Source organism: Nilaparvata lugens, chromosome 2 (assembly GCF_014356525.2).
Source record: "Nilaparvata lugens isolate BPH chromosome 2, ASM1435652v1, whole genome shotgun sequence".
NCBI lineage: Eukaryota > Metazoa > Arthropoda > Insecta > Hemiptera > Delphacidae > Nilaparvata > Nilaparvata lugens.
In genome coordinates, this window is record NC_052505.1 from 69,883,016 (window position 1) to 69,907,314 (window position 24,299).

The 24,299-nt window shown below is 34.7% G+C and overlaps 2 protein-coding genes across 5 annotated transcripts; one reads left to right on the forward strand and one right to left on the reverse strand.

The window, feature by feature from the left end:
• The first annotated feature begins 530 nt into the window (after nucleotides 1–530).
• On the forward strand, nucleotides 531–11,522 carry LOC111043665 (maspardin). Its single transcript, XM_039421575.1, has 8 exons — nucleotides 531–1,167; nucleotides 1,446–1,580; nucleotides 4,670–4,775; nucleotides 5,806–5,926; nucleotides 6,390–6,498; nucleotides 7,084–7,335; nucleotides 8,693–8,797; nucleotides 10,744–11,522. The coding sequence occupies exons 1-7, from the start codon at nucleotides 1,072–1,074 to the stop codon at nucleotides 8,774–8,776; spliced, it is 903 nt and encodes a 300-aa protein (XP_039277509.1). The 5' UTR covers nucleotides 531–1,071; the 3' UTR covers nucleotides 8,777–8,797; nucleotides 10,744–11,522.
• A 57-nt stretch (nucleotides 11,523–11,579) lies between these two features.
• LOC111043642 (protein O-linked-mannose beta-1,4-N-acetylglucosaminyltransferase 2) lies at nucleotides 11,580–23,820 on the reverse strand. Of its 4 annotated transcripts, XM_022328651.2 has the most exons (3): nucleotides 23,665–23,814; nucleotides 22,083–22,301; nucleotides 11,580–13,596 (listed from the first exon to the last, which is right to left on the reverse strand). In XM_022328651.2, the coding sequence occupies exon 3, from the start codon at nucleotides 13,261–13,263 to the stop codon at nucleotides 11,611–11,613; it is 1,653 nt and encodes a 550-aa protein (XP_022184343.2). In that variant the 5' UTR covers nucleotides 13,264–13,596; nucleotides 22,083–22,301; nucleotides 23,665–23,814; the 3' UTR covers nucleotides 11,580–11,610. The 4 variants fall into 4 exon arrangements, 3 of the variants coding, with proteins under 3 accessions (XP_022184343.2, XP_022184334.2, XP_039277508.1); XM_022328642.2 differs by lacking the exon at nucleotides 22,083–22,301 and having other exon boundaries at nucleotides 23,665–23,820; XM_039421574.1 differs by lacking the exons at nucleotides 22,083–22,301; nucleotides 23,665–23,814 and adding an exon at nucleotides 16,249–16,595.
• Nucleotides 23,821–24,299: the final 479 nt, after the last annotated feature.

Genomic DNA, 24,299 nt, shown 5'->3' on the forward strand with positions numbered 1-24,299 from the left:
TCTGCATCAATTAATCATATTTCTACACTGTCAAAAACATAATTGGCACCGTTGTGGACCTAGAAAAGGATACTACCACGGGCTTTGTCGAATGATAGACAAGGATAGCAAAACCAAAGTTGATCAAATACTGTCATTATAACGTGGACCTCACTATGAGTCCACAACGATGACAATTAAGTTTCTAGCGGTGTAGAAATATAATTAATTAATGCAGGGAATTGGCATCGCTATTCTTCTATCTTTATCCACTGCCATTATAACGTGGACCACACTATAGTAGTGCTGGTATAATATATTTCGGTGCATAACAATACCAGAATCAGTCATTTATCGGAAATATATATCAGCAATAAAATTGTTATCTACGCGATTCGTCTATAGAGCCATATTGTGATCGCGCTGTCATTTTTTAATGCGTTTTAAAAATGGCAGGAATTGAAATTAACCGGTAAATCTAATTTCCTTCAAGATGGCGTCTTGATGCACTGAGAAATACATTGAGTAGATAAAAGTTCTTCCTTCTGTATGTTTTCTGTGGCCATGTGTCATTATCATCGTCGTCAGCAACATCAGCTGATCTCTTCTACTTCCAGTGCTTGTTTTCTGAATTATTTACAGTATCTCTTGATTTCTCTTTTTTCTTTCAAAACTTGTGTCAAACCATCAAAGCACGAACAACAAAACAAGATAATAGTGTCAAGTTGTCACGTATTGTGTATCTCCAACTTATTGTGTAGATTAACAAAACGTTTTATCGATTGAAACATATACTGCCCTTTCTAATAATAACAATAAACCTAAATAATGTTTATATTTTAGTACTTTATCGTCAAATTTTAAATTTTGCATTATTGAAAACTAATTTCAGCCTAAAGTACGGTAGCCTATTGTTAAAGCATTTGTGGAGTGCAGTTTACTTGACCAAACACGAACACGAGTAATATTGGAGTTAACCTATGATATTATGGAATTCAGATTTTTGCAACTGTATAGTGGTTTTGGTAATTAACTTTTGAATTTCATAAAAAAGTGGCTGATGACTAATGCTAATCATAGTGTCATGAAAAAATGAATAACTACGTTACTGATATCTCAAAGTCTCAAGAATATATTAGCTTCAGGAGTAACATTCCTCTTAGAAAAATAGTGGTCGATTCAAATCAGGTAAGAAACTCATACAAACCTATACCACATCTAAACGCTAGATTTCTTATGGTAATTTAAAAATTTTCCTTTAGGATTCCATATTGGCTGCTGATTTTCAATTTAATTTGTTGAATTTTTGTGTTATTTATGATTACCTCATGAAAACTCATACTAGAAACTGACATACACTTGTAGGCCTACACACTTTTTTGAATGTCTTCCAGTCAAAATCTTATAGCTTTTTGAAGCTCAAATTACATTATCATTATAAAATCTAAAAATTAATGTTTTCGCAGGAATGGAGAATCTATGATTCTGGACCAAAGAGTGTTGGCTGTCCGTTGGTGTGCTTGCCACCAGTTAGTGGCACAGCCGATGTCTTTTTTAAACAGTTATTAGGACTGAGTTCCAAGGGTATTAGGGTAATATCGGTAAGTTGAAACTACAGGATTCATCAATTAAATTAGAAAATGACTTTCCTTTACTGATAAGCTTTACTGTTAATCCCGGCCTGGGCAAAATATTTTTCTCATGCTGCTCCCGTGTATCGGATTGACATGTTAAATCGTCGGTCCCGGCTGCCTAAAAACAGTCGTTGGGTCATGTGAGAGGACCTAAAATTGAACTGATGCGACCTGAAAACTCTGACACTAGATCTGAGCCAGCCAGGTCACTCGATATTACTATTATCTACTGTTGAGCTAAGCTTAGTCTTTTATACACAGTTACTGAGTTATCAGTTACTGCCTATGTTAGGCTATTGTTGAAATGCTGAGTCAAAAGTTAACATTCATGGTATGTATGTCAGATGAGTTATTAAAATCAAAGGGGACCCGTCAGACATGTGTAGCTACTGGCCAATTAAAATCAGTCCGGTTTCAGATATTTGAAGCATTCATGAGAAACATCTGTTTTACTACTTTGAAAGTAGGAAATTATTTAAAAAAGCTCAACATAATTCATGCATGGAAAATTAAGCAGCAGTATCTTAGCTATTTTTTTATATATTGCATAACTTTTGAGACAGTTGACTCAGTGTCTCTGCACTGGCGTGCCTTAGTAAAGCATTGAAATGTGTATCTCATGATAAAGTCCTCAAGTAATTGGCCGCTTATAAAGTTCTCACCACATTCAGATCCATTTATCTGTTAGGAAGCAAATCTTCAACCTTGATGGAACTAATTCAGGTCCACTACAAGTTCACCATGGAGTGCCTCTCGATTGGCACAGTTCGGTTTCTGGTGATGATCAACAACCTAGGATTCCTGGGAAACATCCTCATGTTTGCTGAAGACGCCGCTGTCTATGCAAGAGGAAGAGTACCAAATTTGACAAAAAAAGTTGCAGTAGATATTTTTGAACAAGCAAAGCTGTGGTTCACCAATGTTGATGCTGAATGAAAACAAAACACAGGAATTACATGCAATCGCGTGGGCGGAGTCCAAGCCCAGACTAAGCCCCGGGTCTCCAGACCGGAGACCAAGCTCCACTCTTGGGCCGGCTCTATGGTCTCAAGGAAGTCAAGCTTCTGGGTTTCACGGTTTCACTCTAGATAATAGACGTAGCTTGAGTAGTCACGATGTGTGTATTCAAAATAATGTATTTTTAAAACTTCAGGGTAATATTTCTTCTCAGACGTCTGAGGCCTTTGATCCTCCAGAAGCATCTGATAGATGTATTCTTTGCTAAGCTCCTATCATACTTACGGACTTCAGTTGTGGGGACATGCACATGGCTGTAAAGATGGTAAAAAATACTGAAGTACAAAAGAAAAAAATATTGTAACATAAAAATAGAAAATATCTAAGATGAGAACTACAATAAAATTATGAAAAAAGAATAGGACACAAAATAATAAGTTGAAAAATAAAGAATAGAAAACAGTGCCCTGGCACGAGCACAGTGACTGCTACAAAAAATAATTAGTAAATTAAAGCAACAATGATAGTAATCAGATTGCTCAACACCATTACTCAAACACAAACCAGGTTATCTTTCTTTTAATTGATGTGATGTGAGAGTTACTACAAACATAGAGAAACAATAGCGTAAGTAGATATCCCATGGTATAGGGCGTTTATGTTGCAACTTTTACTGTTATCTCAAGCCGATTACTGTTGATTATTGTCGATTTTTACTGTTTTGTTGGGGTGAGAGTGTATGAACGGTACAGTATGAGGGACTACCAGTGTCACACAGCTTCACGGGAAAGAACTACGTAGACTATCGGCATGAGATAACAGTAAAAGTTGCGACATAAACGTCCTATACCTACTGGGATATCTACTTACGCTATCGTTTCTCTATGCTACAAACGACTTGCAATTCAGTATTTCCGATAAAAGAGCATGAACTATTTTGAAACGCTTTTTCCAGTAATTTATCGCTCTCCATTGTTCTATTTTGTATGTGCAGTTTCCAGTTTTATATGCATCTATTTCAAATTTAAATAAGTTATGAACAATGCATCATAAACTGATAGATATTAATTAAAATTCAGTGGAAAAGAATATTCTTTCAAAGCATTTCAAACTGCAGATCTTCCATTTTTAATTCTTAAACTTTCGAGATGCTGATTTTTGGAGTTTGAAATTATCTTTCCAGATAATGATTCAAGCTTCTATTTTCTGGTATTATTAATATTGTTGGTGGAGAAAAAGAAATTTCTTATCAAATGTTGGCGGTTATTGAAAAAATTACTACCATTCATTTTTATGTAAAAAAATGTTATCAGCTTCCAAAGTTGAACTCGGCTGAATTGTTCATCAGTTTCCTGTTTATCTGTGTCACGTAGTGTAGGCTGTTTGTCGTGGAATTTCCACTCTATTTAATGTATATCAATATTCTATTCTGTTTACTTGAGTACAGTTGAATTTACTACTCTAAAATAGAAACTCATATGTCTGTGGCATTCACTCTTCCATGAACTAAACTCAGTTCATTTTTCAAAGCACGCAAATCGTTTGTAGCAAATGTTATTGTTTTTATTCAAGAGTACAATTTCAGCATTAAAATCAAATTATTAATACTTAGTGACATTTTTATGTTACACTTGTGTCTGTAATTCTCATTCTCACCTCGTTGAACTTTAAAATAAAAAATCGATTTCATACAAAAATAGACTTATTCATTTGCGTGCAATATTCTCTGTTAAATTTAAATTTTATTATTAAGAAAAAGATGGAATTTTTTTAGTTTTCTCCTTGAAATTGTCTGTTCTTTCTCAGCTTAACACAAATCATAATAATTTAATTTCAAACTAGTGGGTAACTACCGCAGATTTTACAGATCTCCAACCATGTCTTACATTTCTACCAAAAACTAATTATAATTTCAATACTATTCTATTGAAGCTACAGGTTAAAATGATTTGGTTCTGTGAATAATCTGATCTATTTTGCTTTCTTGGTTTGTAAAAATGAAAATTATAACATTTTTCTGAAATTTTTACTTTGAAATAAGACATTTTTTTTGAATAAGTTACTTATCATATTAATTTGATTCTTATTATTGTCTCTAGGCAGAGCATCCTGTCTATTGGACTGTCAATGACTGGTGTGATGGATTCAAAAAACTCCTTGATTATCTGAAGCTTGATAAAATACATCTATTTGGAGCTTCTTTGGGTAAGGAAGATTCGGTTGACCTGTAGACTATAAGATTGTAAAGAGGTTAAACATTTATAGATTTTCCCAACTCAATTTGCTTATTGGTTCGATCTTCTACTAAGTGCAATCTTATATACGTGTTGTAAGACGAAGTTCAAAATGCAATTATTGTTCAATTTTGTATGACGCAGCTGAAAATTGTCTTGGAGATCTTGGCATTAGTTCTATTCTATTGTTCATTAGCATGCGGTGATACAGATGAACGTGATCTCTCATACCGATGAGTCTTTTCCACCAAGTATTGAAGGTTCACTAGAACTATTATGAGAAATATGCATAAAACTGAACCAATACTCAGTTTTGCTTCAATAGTTGTTTCACCCAATATTTTTATTGCGAATAATTTCATAATGTCCACATACGTTTTTTTGCTTGTGAGTGGGTAGTGAATGTAATGAGTGCTTGGGTGGTTAATGAGATTACCAAACGTCCATGCCTATTGGCAGGATTCGAACCCACGAACAGGCATTGCTAGCTGACTGAAACTTGTAACGCCTTTCTTCACCTCAGGCGCTGATCCAGGGAGGGGTGATCGCCCCCCCAGGGCCATTCCAAGTGGTGTTTGAAAAAAATGTTGAGGGTGCAGAAATAAATATAATGTATGAACAAATCCAAAAATCGTATTAATAATGAAAAATAAAGCTCAAATGCTGTTTTCGATTTAAAATTTCAACAATTTTCCGTGTAGGGGGAGTCAAACAAAACGGGGGGGGGGCCCGGACGACCACCCCAATCAACCCTTCTACCAGGTCAGAGTCCTGTATCCCCGCCTGCATCACCTGACCAACCTGGCCGGCTTGATATATTTGATTTACCATTTTTAAATAATATAAAGTGATTTAATGAATAGAATCAATAATTTAATTTGATATTCAGATTATAAATATTTTCAATTCATTTTTTTCAGTGTTATCAATGAGTTAGTTCTCCAATTATTGTAGACTATTACTTATTCTCAGTCAATTTCTACAAAGAATATCGATTTCAGGTGGTTTTTTGGCTCAAAAGTTTGCTGAATATACACATAACCATCCTCGTGTTGCATCACTTATATTGTGCAATGCTTTCATCGATACATCAGTCTTCAGCTACAATGAATCTGCATCTATGTGAGTAGGCCTACCTAGCTGTTACAAGGCTGCGCCTTAGATTTTTGAGAACATTCTACTGTTTAAAGTTTTTCAATATGGATACTATTAAGTTAATAAAAAAATTTCTCAGTATTTTTCCAAACAATCATTTCAAATTTGGTGTTACAAATAAATTCATAACATTTTAAGAGTACATTCTTCACGGTATTGGTAATAATAATTAAATAAGCATTTTATTCTAAAAATATTAATTTTTGTAAGTTATTCAATTTTTAAAAAGTAACTCAAATTTAGTTTAATGTACAGGGACATCCGTCAATATATTGAATACTACAATCTATGGTTAAATACAATTTATATCGTATAATAATATTGACGGTCTAGGGACTGCTTTAGGAATATAGGATAAATATATTTTCACAAATCAATAAGAAAGAATCTTCTGAATCTGAATAGATGAATAAATAAATATTGTTTTCAGATTCTGGATGCTGCCTTCTCTTGTTTTAAAGAAGATGGTCATGGGAAATTTTACAATGCAACATACTGATAAGAGAATCATTGAGTCCATAGACTTCATGGTCGAAAAGGTTTGTTTCTTAATAGTTTGTTTTTTTTACTATTGATGTGGTGTATGCAATCCGTGAGCCTACTATTGACGGCTCAAATTATATATATTTAGTCTCAAGTGCCGTATATCAATAAATATATGAATGATTTGATTGGTCAAAATATATATCTGTATTCATCTTATCTTATTTTAAACTACACATGGATACACTTAGGCAGGTTTTTGATAGACTGTCTCCAGATTAAGATTTTTTAACGATTCGATAGTAGAATCAGTCCTTTTTAGTAGGTCTTCAATTCTGGAATATATGTTTTGTAGTGTACTGATTTCTGTTCCTATAGTATTCAAAATACTATAAAATAGAGATGATGTAAGAAAATTGAATCACAACAATCCATGAATAAAAAAGGAATATCTTAATTATTGGATAACTACTGATATATTAAGAGATTTCTGATCCTTGTTGCTTCCTTTCACGTAAGGAATTATCTACTTCCTGTAATAAAAAATACAATGTGTTTGCTCAGATTCATTAATCGAAAATTGATATTTTTGTAATCTTATTTAATGCTTTTAGCTGATACAGTAATTTCAATTTTTTCAGTTGGATAGCATTTCGCAGCAAGAACTGGCATCTAGACTGACGTTGAATTGTGTCAATTGCTATGTGGAACCTCAGAACCTCACTAGAATAGATAACATTACTATAATAGATGTGTTCGATGACTACGCACTCACCAGTCCTGTGAGGGAAGAGATCTACAAGGTCTATCCCAGCGCGAAGCTCGCTCACTTGAAGTCTGGCGGCAACTTTCCCTACTTGAGTCGCAGTGATGAAGTCAATCTGCATTTACAGGTTACAAGCAAAAACAATTATTACAAGATATATGTTATTATTGATAGCTAATTTATCAGCGTAGATTAGAGGCTATGATTCAAATGTACAATGTCTAATATGAACCTCAAACTGTGACAAACCCTGAATCCATCCGTCATGCCTCGAGCACACGAGTAATTTTTAGTTGGTGAGCGGTAGGAAAGAAAATTGAATCCTCTACAATCCAACGTCCAATACTTATTTTTTCGATGAATTGCTGTTGCGTAATAACCCCTGAAAGTGCAAAAAGTTGGAAGAAAGAGTGTATTTTCAAAAATTTCAAACTTTTAAAAGTGAATATCTCGAAAACTAAAGCAGATATCACAAAACTCTACCGAGCAAAACTTGTAGGAAATTTATCTAGCTTAATTTTTGTTCTGTTTGTCATGTCGCTGAAATGCATTGTTTCCAAGATACATGCGTGTAAGCTAGAAATGAGAAAACCAATCTTTTAAACCACATTCATCCCTCAAGCACAAGGGGTAGGGATGAGGACTTTGGATATGTTTACCTTCTAACTAGTCCAAACAAAGCTGCGAAGTCAAATATTGTGTTCCAAATAACGTTCCCTCCAAATTCCCCTGTCAAGATTGACAGGGTCAATCACCTTGTGAAGATTTTACACTCCAACGGCTGTAACAATCGTAGGGAGATGCGTAAAATGATAAAATAATACATGGAATTGAAGATAATATCATGCTCTATGAGCTCATGATTAGCACGGATTTTTTCAATCAATCGTTGAAAAGTTATAAGACCAAAAAGATAAAGAAATCTGAGCTGGAAGGGGTTTTCTTAAAATGTGCCCCCTGCGAGAGCTCATACCTAGAAAACTAAGAGATATTGAAAAATGTTGAAAATCAAACTCGTAGGATTATGTATAAGCTTTAATTTTGTATTTTAATAAAATTTCTGAAAGACGCATATTGTTCGAGATATATGCAAAAAACCTAAATAAGGTACTTTCAAACCACCTCCACCCCCTTAGTACTGGGGATAGGAGTGAGGACTTTTGATATGTTTACCCCCTTACTATCCTTAAAAGAGCTGCGGGGTCAAAAAATGTGTTCCAAACTTTTCCCTCTATAATCTTTCGTTGACTGGACTACAATGTAATCACAGCCGTTCTCGTAATCCGTTCCACATACATACTGACCTACTGATATACGGAAATGGCTTGTTTTATAGAATAGGATTAAATTTGGTAGCTTTCTATGGAACATCTTTCCTTACTAGTTTCACCGCAGCATTGCAGTGGCATTCTAGAAAAAAATTGTAAATATTTTTTATTAAATGAATTGACATATTGATCAAAGTCAACTTATTACACTTTCAGGTACACTTAAACAGATTTCTAGATTCGGATTTGAGTGCTCATGAACGAAGTAAAAGTGAAGAAATAAAACCTTCGGAAACTTGATGCCTTATTATTGCCTTTGTGGTAAGTTGACAAAAACAACAACACCTTTTCCAACTGTATTTGAGAAAGTATCAATTGTAATTGAGAATAGTCATTTGTATTTGAGAAAACATCAGATGTAAATGATAATAATCAATTGTATTTGAGAAGTCATCACTTGTAATTGAGAATAGTGAATTTTATTTGAGAAAGCATCATTTCAATTTGAGAACATACTATTTGAAATCGAGAAGTTGTCAGTTGTAATTTGGAAATGATTTTATAAAACCAGTACTTCCAGTACTTATATTTTTCATAACTGTACTCATATGAAATAATATATTTAATATTTCAATAAAAGTTTAGTTATTGAATAAAACATTATTTTCAAGCCCCAAAATCCATTGAAGAATTGCCGAATTGTTCGATCAAGAGATTCAATTGATTGATGATAAAGTTCAATTGCGCCGTAACCATAGAGAATTTGATCTTCATCAATTGCAATGTTTCACAAAATGTTTTACATACATGAAAATAATACTCATTTATCATTCGTAAACAGTACAGGGGAATTACTTTCACCATTGAAAATATTAATTTTCCCCCATGCAAAGCCTATGGGTAGTAATTGGAATACTGTGTACCTACATAGTACAGTATCCTTTCCTGCTCAAATCAAACCTGTAGCCTACAGAAGATTCACGACTAATCAATTGGAAAATTTTCTCGTTTTCAATTTATATCTTCTCATTTACATTTGACGATTTCTCAAAAACAATTCACTATTCTCGATTACATGTGATGACTTCCCAAATACAATTTACTATTCTCATCTACATCTGACAGTCTCTCAATTACAGTGAGTATTCTCAAATACAATTGATACCTTCTCAAATTAACTTTATACTTTCTCAAATACAATTGGAAATTATTTAATTAATAGTTTTTTTAATTTTATCAATTTTTTTACTGCTTTTTGGATATGCAAGGAATAGTTGAAACTGTAAGATTTATTATATTCAATATCGTGTAGGGTTTATTTTATTTCATGATATAAAGGGGTTAGGCCCGGTTGCACAAAAGCCGGTTAAATTTTAACCGTGATTAATTCAACTAGAACCAATCAGAGAAGCCGTCTTATCAAAAAGGCCTTCTCTCATTGATTCTCGTGAATTGTCTCTGATTGGCTCTCGTGGAATTAATCACGATTAAAATTTAACCGGCTTTTGTGCAACCGGCACTTGAATATTGAAAGTGAAATTTCAATAATAATAAAATTGAAAATAGATTTAAGGCACAAAGATATTGATATAGTTATGATAATTCCACAAACTATTTTGCACTGAAAAAAGTAAAGCTGATTGTTTTGTTTTCAACGTGAATCCCTCTAATCTGTGCTGTATTTAGGTTAGTTACTATATCTGAACAGTGTGGCCAAGGTGAATCTTATTTTCTATTGACTGATCGCTTCAGCGGCCCAAGTTGTATTCAGTAGAGCAACGGTTATCCTGACGTCCGCTGGGTGATATAAAAAAATAAAATCCCCGAAAACCTAACCTATTCTGTATTGCTGATTGGTCCGCCGAAATCAAGGTGCAGTACAATATTTTTTAATAAAATATTTGAATTACTGTAACTTATTGAATTAGACATGGTGTCTGATTCAATATTAGTATGTGAATAGTGTATAAGAATAGATAAGTGTATACAAGTCAGTCATATTACTTACATTTCACACGTTCTACTAAGTACTGTAGGCCAGAATACACTAAGTTTTAATTACACTTAAGAACTAGAGTAAAACAGAGTAAAGATTATCCGGATAAACAGTTAATCCGGATTATGCATAAATTAATCCGGATAGTCGGTGCTCTGCTGTATGTCAGTCCCAACTGAAATGCACAAAAATACTACTGATTGATTGATTTTTGATATATTAAGCAAATCTAGCAATATAAAACTTCATTATCAAATTGTTTTTTTTTCAGGATTTTAGCTATACCGTCTTCAATGATCATGATGCTGGATCCATTGCATGTAGTGATTAATATTTTTTAATGTTGATGGAGACCACCTTCAAATTAGTCACACTGCAATTTCAGAAAACACAAACCCATCACCTTATTAGGGTACTAATATTATTGAAAGAGTAATGATATTATGCAAATTGGTTTAAGTATAATATATATATATTTTGTAAACATGAATTTGTACTATGTGATATTGTTCTATTAAAAATGTCTATTTTCTTCAAACTTCAAAGGTTTCTTGAAGAAAAAATGTTGCATTTGTACTACCTCGATCTCTAGCAATATTCTTCAGTAGGAAGTAAATGAGAAACTGCATTTTTCAATTGCCAATGAACAACAAATTTCCAGCATTGACATGGTCTATTAGATTTTGAATTCTGTTTAATAATTATTTCTAGCAATATTATTGAAAATTCCAATGAACCTTCAAATGATTAATAGTTTGCATATACGAGGGGGTTTGGGGCCACACTTGAAAGACAAATAAGTCGGTATTGAAGAGGTGCTAAGTATGCATAGAAGAGCGTGGAACCCACTTTGAGCACCTTTTGAAGTCTTTGAGGATTGGAAATCATTCAAGTAAACTTTTTATGTATCAAATGTTGTTTTTGATTTTTGAATTAGTAATAGACATGTATTCCATTTTGTTGTGAATTATTTCATAAAATAATGCATATTTGTCAACTGACTTATGGGCCACTCTGTATACATGGTCGACATTCTGCGTGTTGTGTCGGCGAATAGTTGGTGTATAAACACCCTCTTGTGGTAAATGTAAATTAAAGAAAAGAGAATTTTCAAAAATTAATTTTATTATAAAAGTAATCAACAAACAGAGAATGAGTCAATGCTTTCCGAATTATCAAACATACACTTTATCCACACTTGAATGTTTCCAACAGCAGCATTTTCCATAATAGTGACATTTGTTGTAAAAGTCTTAACTGATATGATTCTCGATAAAATTTGGATCGTTATTGAATACTCATGTTTTGTAAAAGAGTGGAAATTGAGAGGTTTTTTCCAAGTTATAATAATCTTATTGTGCTTCAGAAAATCACATTTAATATCGTAAACTGATCCTGGAAATAACCATTTGTCTTTCAAAAACAATGAAGAATTGGAGCTATTATTAAAGTTAAATAGATTTTCTTGCTGACTTTTGAGCTGCAATAGAGATTGAAAGAAACTATTGTCGACGACTGTATCTTGGAACATTCTATACAAGTATACGGGGTCATGACAACATTCAACTGCCGGTACCAGCTTTACAGCTTTGATGGCTGATTGTTGTTGGGGGTTTAAATGGTGCAGACCTCCCATCAGAGCTTCACTTCGGTTGGGATCAACTGAGTTGCTTTCTTGCACATTAATCCACGACAGATAGGAGAATGTTGTGCCTGGTAATTTAGCCAATGCCCTAATGGGTGAAACGTGCTCAGGCTGAATGCCAAAAGGAAACAACTCGAGTATCGCAGCACCTTCAGGTAGAAACAAAGAGAAAATCATCGCCGATCCATGCATTCCTACAAGTACCTTACAATTACGGATAGTTTCGAGAATGTTCTTAGTTTTATTTTGCATAGCATCTACGACTTTAACAGTAAAACCATTCTTAATGTTCGCATTTGATTCGTCAAAACTTTTTGAGATACTCTCAATTACATAATTTTCATTCAAGATTTTTCTACTAAGTTTACGGCTGATGAATACTGCATTGTTTGGTCGATAATAATTCGATCTCACAATATTAAATCCTTTGAGAATAAAATTCCTAAATTTCCTCAAGACGGGACCATTTAAAGATGATTCCAATATTGGCCCCTGTACCTTTTTAAAACCATACTGAAACCATAAACTTTCTCTCGACAAACCTGTATGTAGTTTTCTGAAGCACACAGATTCTTTCAATGCTTTAAGATTCAGTGGTGGCTCTGAAGAAAACAAATCATACCACTCTGCATGAGATTCGATACCTATATCATTATCAAGAAATGCTAATCTGTGAGTCTTTGTGCAGCTTTCAACATTGCCAGCACACATGAAATTATAAGTTACAAACAATGGAAAAATATCGTCATGTATTACATGCATTGTATTATCTGATTTGAATCGACTCATAATAAAAACAGAATTCTTGATAAATTTTGATTTTTTCAAGATATCTCCACCAATGCTCATTACAATCTTCATATTGAAACCATTATGCCCGTCAACAGATGAGAAACTGATATTGTTCAAGTCTTCTTTTGACTTGAGCCCAAACACAGTTGATTGTTCTGCTAGAAAAAACACAAATTGACCACCACTTTCTGATAGAAAACATACGTTGCTGAAGGTACAATATTTGTTTCCAGCTTTATCGTAATAACAATAAACTGATGAGAAATCGATTGTATTTTTGTTAATATTATGTAGAATTATATACAGTAGAAAGCTAGAGATCATCACGGTCAAAGACAATAATGTACGAAACATTTTTAATTAGAATCAGACTGCTGCTTCATAATAATTGATATAATAGTCTAAGAATAATGAATGTAAAGAGACACACAGTCGAGTAATTTAGAACTTCATAAATAATCAAGTGGAAGGCCTAGGTTGCGGACTGTATCCGATGCGGTCGTGGACAATTTCCTGTTTTATTTTTACAGTTGTATTGGTTGTTGCCCATGCTGGGCCCTGCTGGTTATTTCCAGATCTAATGTTTGTTTCAAACTCTCGCCTAATCGTATTGAACTCAGCCATATCGTCCAGGCGCAATTCGATTCGTGTTGGGCTCCTTCGTATCATACTGGAAACGACAATTATCTGAAAAAATGAATTATTTATTATAAAATTTATCATAATTCTTGCGATACAGTATAGAAATTTAATTTATTAATTACAATGGAAACATCAGGTAACAACCCAAATATGCCTCCTTAAAACAAAAATAAGCCTAAGGTAATATTCATTCACATCAAAAACAACAAATTACTGAAACTAATGTTTGAAAGAGAAAAAAATTACTTGGAAAATATTTTACAATAAAGAGAAAGTGAAATGTAGTCCGGGAGCAAATGGACTAAAAAAGGATGTCTCAATTTCTTCTTCAGGACTAGTATAACAATGATGATAAGTCGAAATCACAGGCCAAACAACTCAAAACAAGATGGCCGCCAAAATGTTCAGGGTTTTCTTTTATTGCTTGTATTTTGATAACCGTTCATGATATTCCACTGTTCTTTGCAACAAAATATTTTAAAAATCTTTCTATAAAATTATTTTTACCAACATATATAAAGATTTCCTCACGAACGCATAATTTCATTGGTTCTGATCTTTCGAAACCCTACAAAACCTGGTTTTCTTTATTTTCTAAACTTTCTTTCCACTATAACTTTTTAGTGCAAGAGATACAGGAAAATTGGATCGTTGAATTTTATGACGACATGATCCAACAAGTGTGGATGAGCAGAAGGTATCTAAGAGAGAAGCTAAGCTGTGGGTGTTAAAACTTGTTGCTGTGTAAAATATTTATCAAGCACCTTGAATAACCTTGTCGTATGTCATCACTGCAAACTGAGCTGCTCAAAAAAAAAACAAAAAAAACAGGAAAGGTACACTTTTGAAAGAAACTATGTCTGTGAGAAGCTAGCATAAATTTTGCTAAAGGCTACTAGAGCAATATTATTGCTTGTTGAAAGTGTCTGGCTGCTCTTGAGGGGGGATACTCCTTGAATATTCAATATTCATCTGGAGGCCCCATCCAGGGAGAGAGATGTCTTCACAAACCTTCTTCGAGGGCATGTGCTTTTTATTGTGAATCAGCTCCCAACAAGAGGATCTGCATGCTTGGAAACTGTTGTCACAAACTTTGATTCCAATCGTGCAGAGTGCACGGTTGAAGTCATTGATCCTATGCTGTCAGATCACTCTGCAGTGGTTCTGTCATTGAAACAGAGTATGAGGAGTGAGCCCCCACCAACATGGCACTCAGATTACAGCTTCAGCAGCAGACCAGTAAGAGACGAACTCATACCTCTTTTATGTAGCAAGCTAAACAGCATAGACTGGGAAGAAGTTCTGAATCTGACAAGACCTGAATTTACTTTTGACATGTTGATTGCTGGATACATGAGTATCTTCAACTCAGTTTTTCCAAAAATCAAAAGAAAAAACCCAAGAGGTACAAGTAGTTCTCATTCTTATCCAAGAGATAAGTTTTACTGGTTTACTGAAGATCTAGCTGAACAAAAAAACTTTGTGACACTACTACACCATTGTTACAAGTCAGCAGTGATCCCTGAGGAGAAAGTGGAAAAGTATGGACAATATTTGAGACAAAATAAACTGTACAGGCAAATGGTGAGACAAGCAAAAAGAGTGTATAATACATGCACCATTAAAAATGCTTCAAATAGTTGTAGAGCTGCCTGGGAGGTCATTAACAGGCATCATCCAAAAAAGCCAAGAGTGAGATCTAATATTAGTCCAGACAATTTCAATAACTATTTTGTGATTTCTGTCGAGGAAGTATTGACTAATATGGCTGTGGCAGACACTGACCCAGTGGAGAATGTTTCTAACACGGTACACAGGATGCATGTATGGGAGGAAATAACCACTGATAGAGTCAAATGTATTGTCAGGGGCCTGAAAATTTCAAAAACTTAGGACATATTTGGCCTATTAACATTTGTATTGAGGATCGAGATGGCAGGTGTTCAGAGTGACAAGTCGTGTTGTTCGTCATGCAAAAAAGTTGTTGGAAATAATGATTCTGCTCTTATGTGCGAGGGTCCCTGTCGCGTATGGTTTCATATAAAGTGTGTGAATGTATCATCGTTGAATTATAAAAATATTCAAGACCTAGGAGATAGTATGAAGTGGTTCTGTGATCTGTGTTCCATCATCGTGACGTCACTGGTTGAAGATCTGATCAAGCAATACCAAGTTGGAAATGTAAATTCTATTAAGTCTTCGAAATCATCCGTAAATGATGAAAACCAAGTATATTTTAAGTCCCTACTCAACAAAATTGAAATAATGAATGATAGTATTGTTAATTTGAATGGATGTTTAGAAGCTGTCGAAAAGAAAAATTGTATTGATAATTTCGTGAGTAAACCAACCTGTTACAACCGAACTAGCGATGTTTACCCAACCTCAAATAACGGGAAAACTGTAAGGTTTGAAATAATAATATTCTAAGCATGCCTAATTTGTCTAAGGATGATGATATTCATGAACTTTCCATGGTGAATGATGACATTTTGGAATGGAGTACTGTTGGAAATAAGAATAGGACTACGGTACTGCTAGAAATAACAAGAGATTAGCAGAGACAGAAAAGTACAGTGATAAAGTAAAAAAAAAAACATTTTATACCAGTTTACTAGTAAAAAGCTAAATGCTACACCCAACAGAATAACTAATAGTAGTCAAACCAAATCTAATGTTATTAAAAACGGCTCTAACCTCAAACGTGTTGTTGGGAAAGCAAGCGACATTTCCAAGCTTCTTCTTGCTAAAATAAAAGATTGGATTTTTGTTTCGAGACTGTCAACTGATACTAAGAATGAGGCTATAGTAGATTATGTAAGACAATTCACTTCTGGTAAAATATTTTGTGAAGAAATGAAAACAAAACTCCAGTCCTACAAGTCTTTCAAAATTGCTGTAGATTTTGGTGATAAGGACAACATTATCAAACCAGAGTTATGGCCTGAAGGTGTGCTGGTAAGTGAATTTCAATTCCGGAAAAGACAACAGTCCAGCTCAAATCCTTTTTTAGGCAAAAGGAGGTAAGATCTTGTAATCTTACCCAAAATCCAACTACAATACTTGAAAATAAGCATATGACTAGAGATGAGAATCAGAATATATGTTTTTTAAATGTACAGTGTTTACGTACCAAATTGATCTACTAAACCTCTGGATAGAAGAGGTTAATCCTGACTTCCTATGCATGTGTGAGCATTGGTTAAATAATGATGAAGTTGACCATTATCGTGACATTCGAAATTTGACTATGGTCAGTGTGCACTGTAGAAATTCTTTGATGTGCGGTGGTATCGCAGTTTATGTTGACAATAGGTTATACTTGGAAGTTAAACCAATCGACCTTGAAGTTTTTTGTACAGATTCTATTCTTGAATTGTCTGCTGTGTCATATCAGCACAACTCAGTCATTGCCTTATCAGTTTATAGACCACCAAGTGGTGATGTAACCATTTTTCTTGACAAGTTGGAACAGTGTCTCAGTTTTCTTCGCCAGTTTCATTGCCAAATAATAATGTGTGGTGATTTCAATATTCACCTTCAAGAAAAGAGTCCCACTGAAAACCGTTTCACCATTCTCATGAAAACTTTTGGCATGTTTATAGCAAACCGAGCACCAACAAGGAAAGATTCATGTCTGGACTCGATTGTCACAACCTTGAATTTATGGGATTACAACATTGAAGTGGTGGAACCTGTTGTGTCTGATCATCATGCTCTAATCATGAAGGTCTCTGGTCTAAGTGAAACTGTTACCAATATAACAGATTGGTTCTCAAGATACAAATTCACTGATAGGAAGATTGATGAGTCAAATGTCGCGATCTTTGTCGGAGCACTGAAAAGAGTAATCTGGCAGACTTCTATCGGTGTAAGTGAACCCACTATGGCTTTCAGTCTGTTCTTCATCAAGTTCATGAGCATATTTGATGATTTCTTTCCTTCAAGATCAAAGCGGCCTTCTGTATTTGTAGGTAGAAAATGTAATTAAAAAGTAAATTCTAGAAATTTGTAGTACACACCGGAATTAGCCAACATTAGAGCTCTTGTTATTGTTGCTAATAGTCTGTAAAAGTCTGCCACGTGCACTGAGATGAAGTCAAGATACTACAATACATATCTCAGAGCCAAGAAAGTTTATCATCAGGAAATTGTTGAAGCCAAGAAATCCAGTATTGAGCGAACTATACGGCATGCTTCGAATCCCTGTCAGGCAGCCTGGAATGTCATAAATAAATCAAGAAATAAACAATCTCTACTGACTAAGAGTGCAAATCCAGATGCGTTTAATAACTTCTTTGTCAACTCTGTAAACCAGATCATGGAGGCTTCGCCAGGATCTGTGGAAATTGCAGTCAACAGAGTCCCATTTCACACCTGCAGGATTTTTGAATGGAAGCAAGTAACCGAAATGGATTTGATAAAAATTGTTAAAGGATACAAAACCTCAAATAGTCCTAATGTTTATGGCATATCAACAGCTCTATTAAAGTCCGCAATAGCTTCTCCTCTAAGTGGTCTGATTAACAGCTGCCTGAAACAGGGTGTTTTTCCAGATTCAATAAAGATCTCCAGGACTGTACCAGTTTTCAAAAAGGGTAACCCGGAAGAGCTGTCAAACTACAGACCCATATCTGTAATACCCGCATTCTCCAAGATCTATGAGTCAGTAATGTTTACCCAGCTCTCAACCTATTTCGAGGAGAATATGCTTTTCACTAGAGATCAATTTGGATTTTGCAAAGGAAGATCTACTACAGGCGCCGTTCAGTCCCTGATTGATTCTATACTCAAGGCAATGGAGAACAGGCATTCAGTTGTCATGACCCTTTGTGACCTAACCAAAGCATTTGATTGTGTCTCCCATGATATATTGCTTGGAAAACTTGTGAGATATGGTGTTGGTGGAGCCTTCCTGAGAACAATACAGGATTACCTTTCTGGACGTACCCAGGTGGTTACTCTGGATGGAGCCAAATCTGAGGCACTACAAGTGAGCCATGGAATTCCCCAAGGATCTATTCTGGGCACTCTTCTTTTCCTGATCTTCATAAACGTTCTCAGCATGGATGGAAAATCATTATTGTTTGCGGATGACACCACTCTTGTTGCCCAGGATGAAGATCCCCAATTGGCCATCCTCAGGTCTGCCCAGCTGCTTGAAGAGGCCAGTTCATGGTTTGGAGCAAATAGACTGTGCATGAACCAGACTAAGACGCAGAACATGTTATGCACTCTGAGACGCAGACCGCCTTCCTTTGGTTAGCCAGAAGTTAAGCTGCTTGGTTTTATGATAGATGCCTCACTGTCATGGGACCAGCACATCAACATTGTCTGTAATCGGCTCTCCAAGGTGACTTACCTAATGCGAAAGTTGAGGAACATGGTGCCAAGAAGCTACTTGGTGACTGCATACCATGCTTTGTTTCACAGCCATATTAACTATGGGATTGTGCTTTGGGGACAAGTGGGTTGTTGTGAGAGGATTCTGCTTCTTCAAAAAAAGGTGATCCGCATCATTACATTCTCACCATACCTGGAACATTGCCGGCCATTGTTCAAAGAACTGCGGATCCTCACAGTCTTCAGTCAGTACCTGCTTACCTCGTTAGTGCTTCTAAAAGAACAGCTACATAAATTTCAAGTGAGAGGCCAGGTTCATGAGTATTTTATTAGAAGACGTAATGATGTAGACCTGCCACAATTGCGATTGGCCAGATCACACACCAGTTTCCCAATTCGCACCCTGAAAATATTCAACAGGCTCCCATTGTGTGTTCGTGAATTGGAAGATAAACAATTTAAAAATGTGCTTCGATATAAACTCCTAAAACTTCCACTCTTTTCCTTGGGTGAAGAGGAGATCAATCGTTTCATTTGTCTCTTTGACATACCATCTCGATAGTTTGTGTAAATTTTATGAACGTTTATGTTTTTATTTCTTTGACGAAATCTATCCAGTGTAAAGACTGGTCAAGGATTGAATGAAAATTGAATTGAATTGAGCAAATCATAGAGCAAATGGCTACAGCAGTCAATCATTGCTTCAGGTTGAGAGTTTTCCCTGACACATTGAAACTAGCAAGTACTCTGCCAATTCATAAGAAGGGAAATACAGAACTTCCATCAAACTTCAGACCTATTCCCATAGTACCTACATTGTCCAAAGTTATAGAAACCGATATAAAGTGGCAAATCACAAACTTCTTTGTAAGAAACAACCTCCTCAACCAGGCCCAACATGGTTTTAGAAGTCGCCATTCAACTGCTAGTGCACTTATGGTCCTGACAGAGAAAATACAGTTAGCTTTCGAGTATGGAGATTTGCTTTCAATCGCGCTTTACAAAGAGTGTCTTTTTCTATAGCAGAAGTATGTTCCTTATATGCACCGAATGCCCCCATATCAAGATGCCATACTGAATATGGCTGGCAAATACATGGTACAACATAAACTGGCGTTCAACACAAAGCAGCCTTCTCATCTTCTGGAGCAGACAGACAAATTCAGAAAGCCAAAATTTTGGTGAGATGTGATGCCAATGACATATGCTTTGGTATATGTCATTTGGTATGACTGGTTTGGTGGCTGCTTTATCAGTTGTAGATTGGAGTAATGTTGTCTCTGAAAGGGCAACTAACTTAAAATGGCACTTAACTTTGGCACTTAAAATGGCACTTAAAGGGCACTTAACTTTGAAGATGTGATTCCTATATTATCTTTTGTGAGAGAGCAAAGAGCTGGTTATTTACAGTGAACGACGTATGGATGGTTAGAAATGTTGTTAGATAATGGTGCAGGTTGAGCTAGCATTGTTCAACGGCACCATTCTCATAAAAATATTATTATTGAATTGAATCACTATTCCACTAAGGCATGTACGGTATTATATTAATTATTACATTTAAATGCATTTCATTTATTCCAGTTTTTGGTTTTCTGGACTGTTTCAATTTATTTGTTTTTTTTTTTTATCTCATGCGCTACAGGCAGTAGTTTCAGTATTGTTTTAGCAATCTTAATCACCTAGACTAGACTCACAGCTTTTATTTTTATTTTTTCATACAAGTTTATTTTTATTTTTATTATTTATTATTTAAGTTGATAATGTTTTTACTTTGTTAATTATACTTTGATTATCTGATCACACAACTGGATACGTGATCAGTATAATTTCCAAGATACTATTTAATTTTTACTTTTGTAATTTGTAATTTGAGGAGGAAATAAATTCATTTATTCATTCATTTATTTATTAAATATGAATTGTTCCATCAAACTTTCCTTCACTATTATAATATTCATTGCCCTATTGTGTCTAAGCCCTCAACTGCGATTAAAAGGAGAAAACATACTGGTGGAAACTGGATGACCAAGGAGATTGAACAAATTAGAATTTTGCTTGAATTTGCAACAGGGAAAGTAAACAGTCTTTGAATACTTCTCTCATAAATCGTGTTAAAAACCATTATGACCAGCTAGTGATTAAAGCAAAAAAAGAATTCTACGAAAATTTAATTGCTAAATCAACAAATAAATCCAAAACTAGTTGGAAGTTGATAAATCAGTTTAGAGGTAAGGGGTTTGAACCTAAACTTGACTCTCTGACACTTGACATTGGGGACGAACATATAACTGATCAGAGACGCATTGCCAACGAATTTAATCATTTCTTTGCTAGTGTTTCTCAAAGAATAATTTGAGATTTGAATAAAACACAAAGGAGTTTCAATGTTACTCCTTTCAAGAACCATCCAGCTCTGCCATCTGAACACTTCTGCCTGCTGCCATCTAGTGAATGCAAGATCTTACAAATTATTGATAGTTTCAAGCCGAAGATTAGCACTGGCATAGCCACCTCTAATACAAGGCCATGGCCTACGATAATGCAAGGTCGCAATGTAGGCCTAGAATCTTATTCATGATTGGTGGAAAAGATTTAAAAAAATGCCAGCTGATCTTTTTCACCAATCATGTATTAGATTCTAGGCCTACACTGCGACGTTGCAATATCGTAGGCCAGGGCCTTGTATTGGAGGTAGCTATGGCACTGGTCATGATGACATATCTTTAAAGGTTTCAAAGTAGTGTAAAAGTCATTGCTAAGCCAATAACTTACGTATTTTCAACTCTATGCTTGAATCAGCTGTTTTTCCAGACATTTTGAAAGTAGCCAAAGTAATTCCTCTTTTCAAAGAAGGTAATAGGCGAGATATAAATAATTTCAGGCCCATTTAAGTTTTAACTGCTTTTTCAATGATTTTCAAAACCATCATTCTTGAAAGACTAGTAGCTTACCTTACACAATCTGATTTCACAAAGTCAGCATGGTTTTGTGAAGCAGAGATCGACTACCACAGCCTTGATTGGTATTTACAAAAGCTTAATAACAAACATCAAACATGGAAAATATACGGCTGGTGTGATGCTAGATCTTACAAAGGCATTTGAGTGTGTTGATCATGGGGTGTTGTTAGATAGATTGAATACCCTTGGTATCAGAGGCACTGCAAAAAACTCATCAAGTTCTACCTGTTTGATCGTTTCCAGTACGTTTCAATGCAGTGCGATCAGAGAAAAACAGCCTCAAATCTCATTAAAATGTCATCAGGTGTGTCTCAGGGCTCTATTTTGGGTCCTTTTCTTTTTATACTGTATGTTGATGATGTTTCTTCTATGGTTCCCCTGAATAAGTTGACTCTATATGCTGACGACACGTCACTGATATTTGCAGACAAAAACTTGGAGGACCTTGAAATGAATTGTAATCTGGTGAGTAATCAGGTTGTACAGTTCTTCAACACGCTTTTCCTGACAGTCAATTCTAAAAAAAGTAAATTGCTGAATTTTAGTTTGAGACACGTGTTTGAGAATGTGTTAGCAATACTGACTGTGTTAAATTGCTTGGCTTACACTTTGACTCATAGTTTATGTGGGATGAGCATGTGGATGCACTAGTTACTAGGCTGAGTAAGGATCTATTTTTTATAAGAAATATCGTGAAATTTGTGCCATTATCGGGGTCAAAAATAGTATATTATGCTCTTTTCTACTCCCATGTTGCGTATGGTATAGAGTTGTGGAGAGGCGCCGCTGATTTTCATTTCCAAAGGATTTTTAAACTGCATAAGAGAACTGTACGATGACGAGCTGGTCTTAAGAATAATGAGTCTTGTAGATAGGCATTTGTTTCTTAGAATATTCTCACCTTACCTTCTATTTACATATACAAGTTATTTATTTTTACCCATAAACATATCTCGAAACTAGTCACGAATGCAGAAGTACATGATCATAACACCAGAAGTAGAAACAATATAGCTTTAAGACAGCATAGGTTGAAACTGTATGAGAAAGTACCTTCTTATATTGGTTCTAAATTATACAACAAATTGCCTGCAGAGCTAAAATCTAAGTCGATAAGCATTTTCAAAAGTAGTTTATACATCTTTCTTGCTGAGAAGTCCTACTACAGAGTTGTAGATTTCTGTGATAGCTAGTAGATATTGGCAATTACAAGTTGTATATTAGCACAAATTATTGTATAAATACAAGTATTAGCGCATTGTATTAATTGTATCTCTATGACGATGTTCAACTGTTTATTGTATTACATATGATTAACTGTGTTGAGTAAATTTATATCTTATCTTAAATATATACCAATGACAAAATTTTGTTAGCACGGATACAATAGTATTATGTATACACCATGTGCAGTTCAAAGAGTGTGAAAGACTTATTACTAATGATAAATTTTGATTAAGGGAGGATGATATAATAAAATAAGGATAAGACAGAAAACATGATATAAAATCAAAAATGCAAATTCTGTAAGTGCAGGCTCAGTCAAATGAATGGGATTCTTGATTGATTCCAACGATGAGTTCAATGTTGAATGAGCATGTCTATGAAAGTTCAGCAATCAAAGGCGAATATGTGTTATTGGTTATTGCACACAAAATCAAAAATGTTCTTGTCATCTCTTATTAGGTACTTATTTTTATAAACAAGCAGTAGATAAAACTGAATGAGATGTGAAGAGTTTGGTAAAACTGTAAAAGCAAAATTTTACATTTAATATTAAGATATAATATTGGAGGAAAATACTCACCTTTATTAAAAATGACAATGGCAATGTTTATCTTTATCTACGAAAAAATAATGTCTATTAGCTATTGACCATTAATAAATCCTAACCTTAATCTTCTCTTATAAATAACAGTGAACTCTAAACTAACTAGCTAAGTAGCTAACTAGCTAAACTAACTAAGCCTTGAGTTCACTGATAAATAAAGAAGGAATATAGATTCGAAGGTAAAACTAATGGAGAACCCTTGCTAATGGAAAGTCTTCAGTCAACTTCAGACTAGATAGCATTGCTTGCTTTGTAACTCATCAAGGTTATTGATATCTTACTGTATTATCATCATTAACTTTATTCAGTGATTGGATAAACTTTTTGTTAGAAGCTACTACAATAATTATTATTTTATTACGACAAAACTATACCGCTAGTGATGGCTTGAGAACCGAAGAAACTAAATCAAGGTGGCAATTACTAAATCTACTTTCCTTCAAGATGGCGGATTTGGAACACTATTCTGGTCACAAACCACTCTGTCTCAGACAGCACCGTATCGCGCATGCGTTAGCAACGGGTTTTTCCCGTTCCATTCAGTCAGTTCTTTGAATGTAACGTTCTTTGTGATGATGGTTACCGAGCACTGTAACTGGAGCCAATCGTCA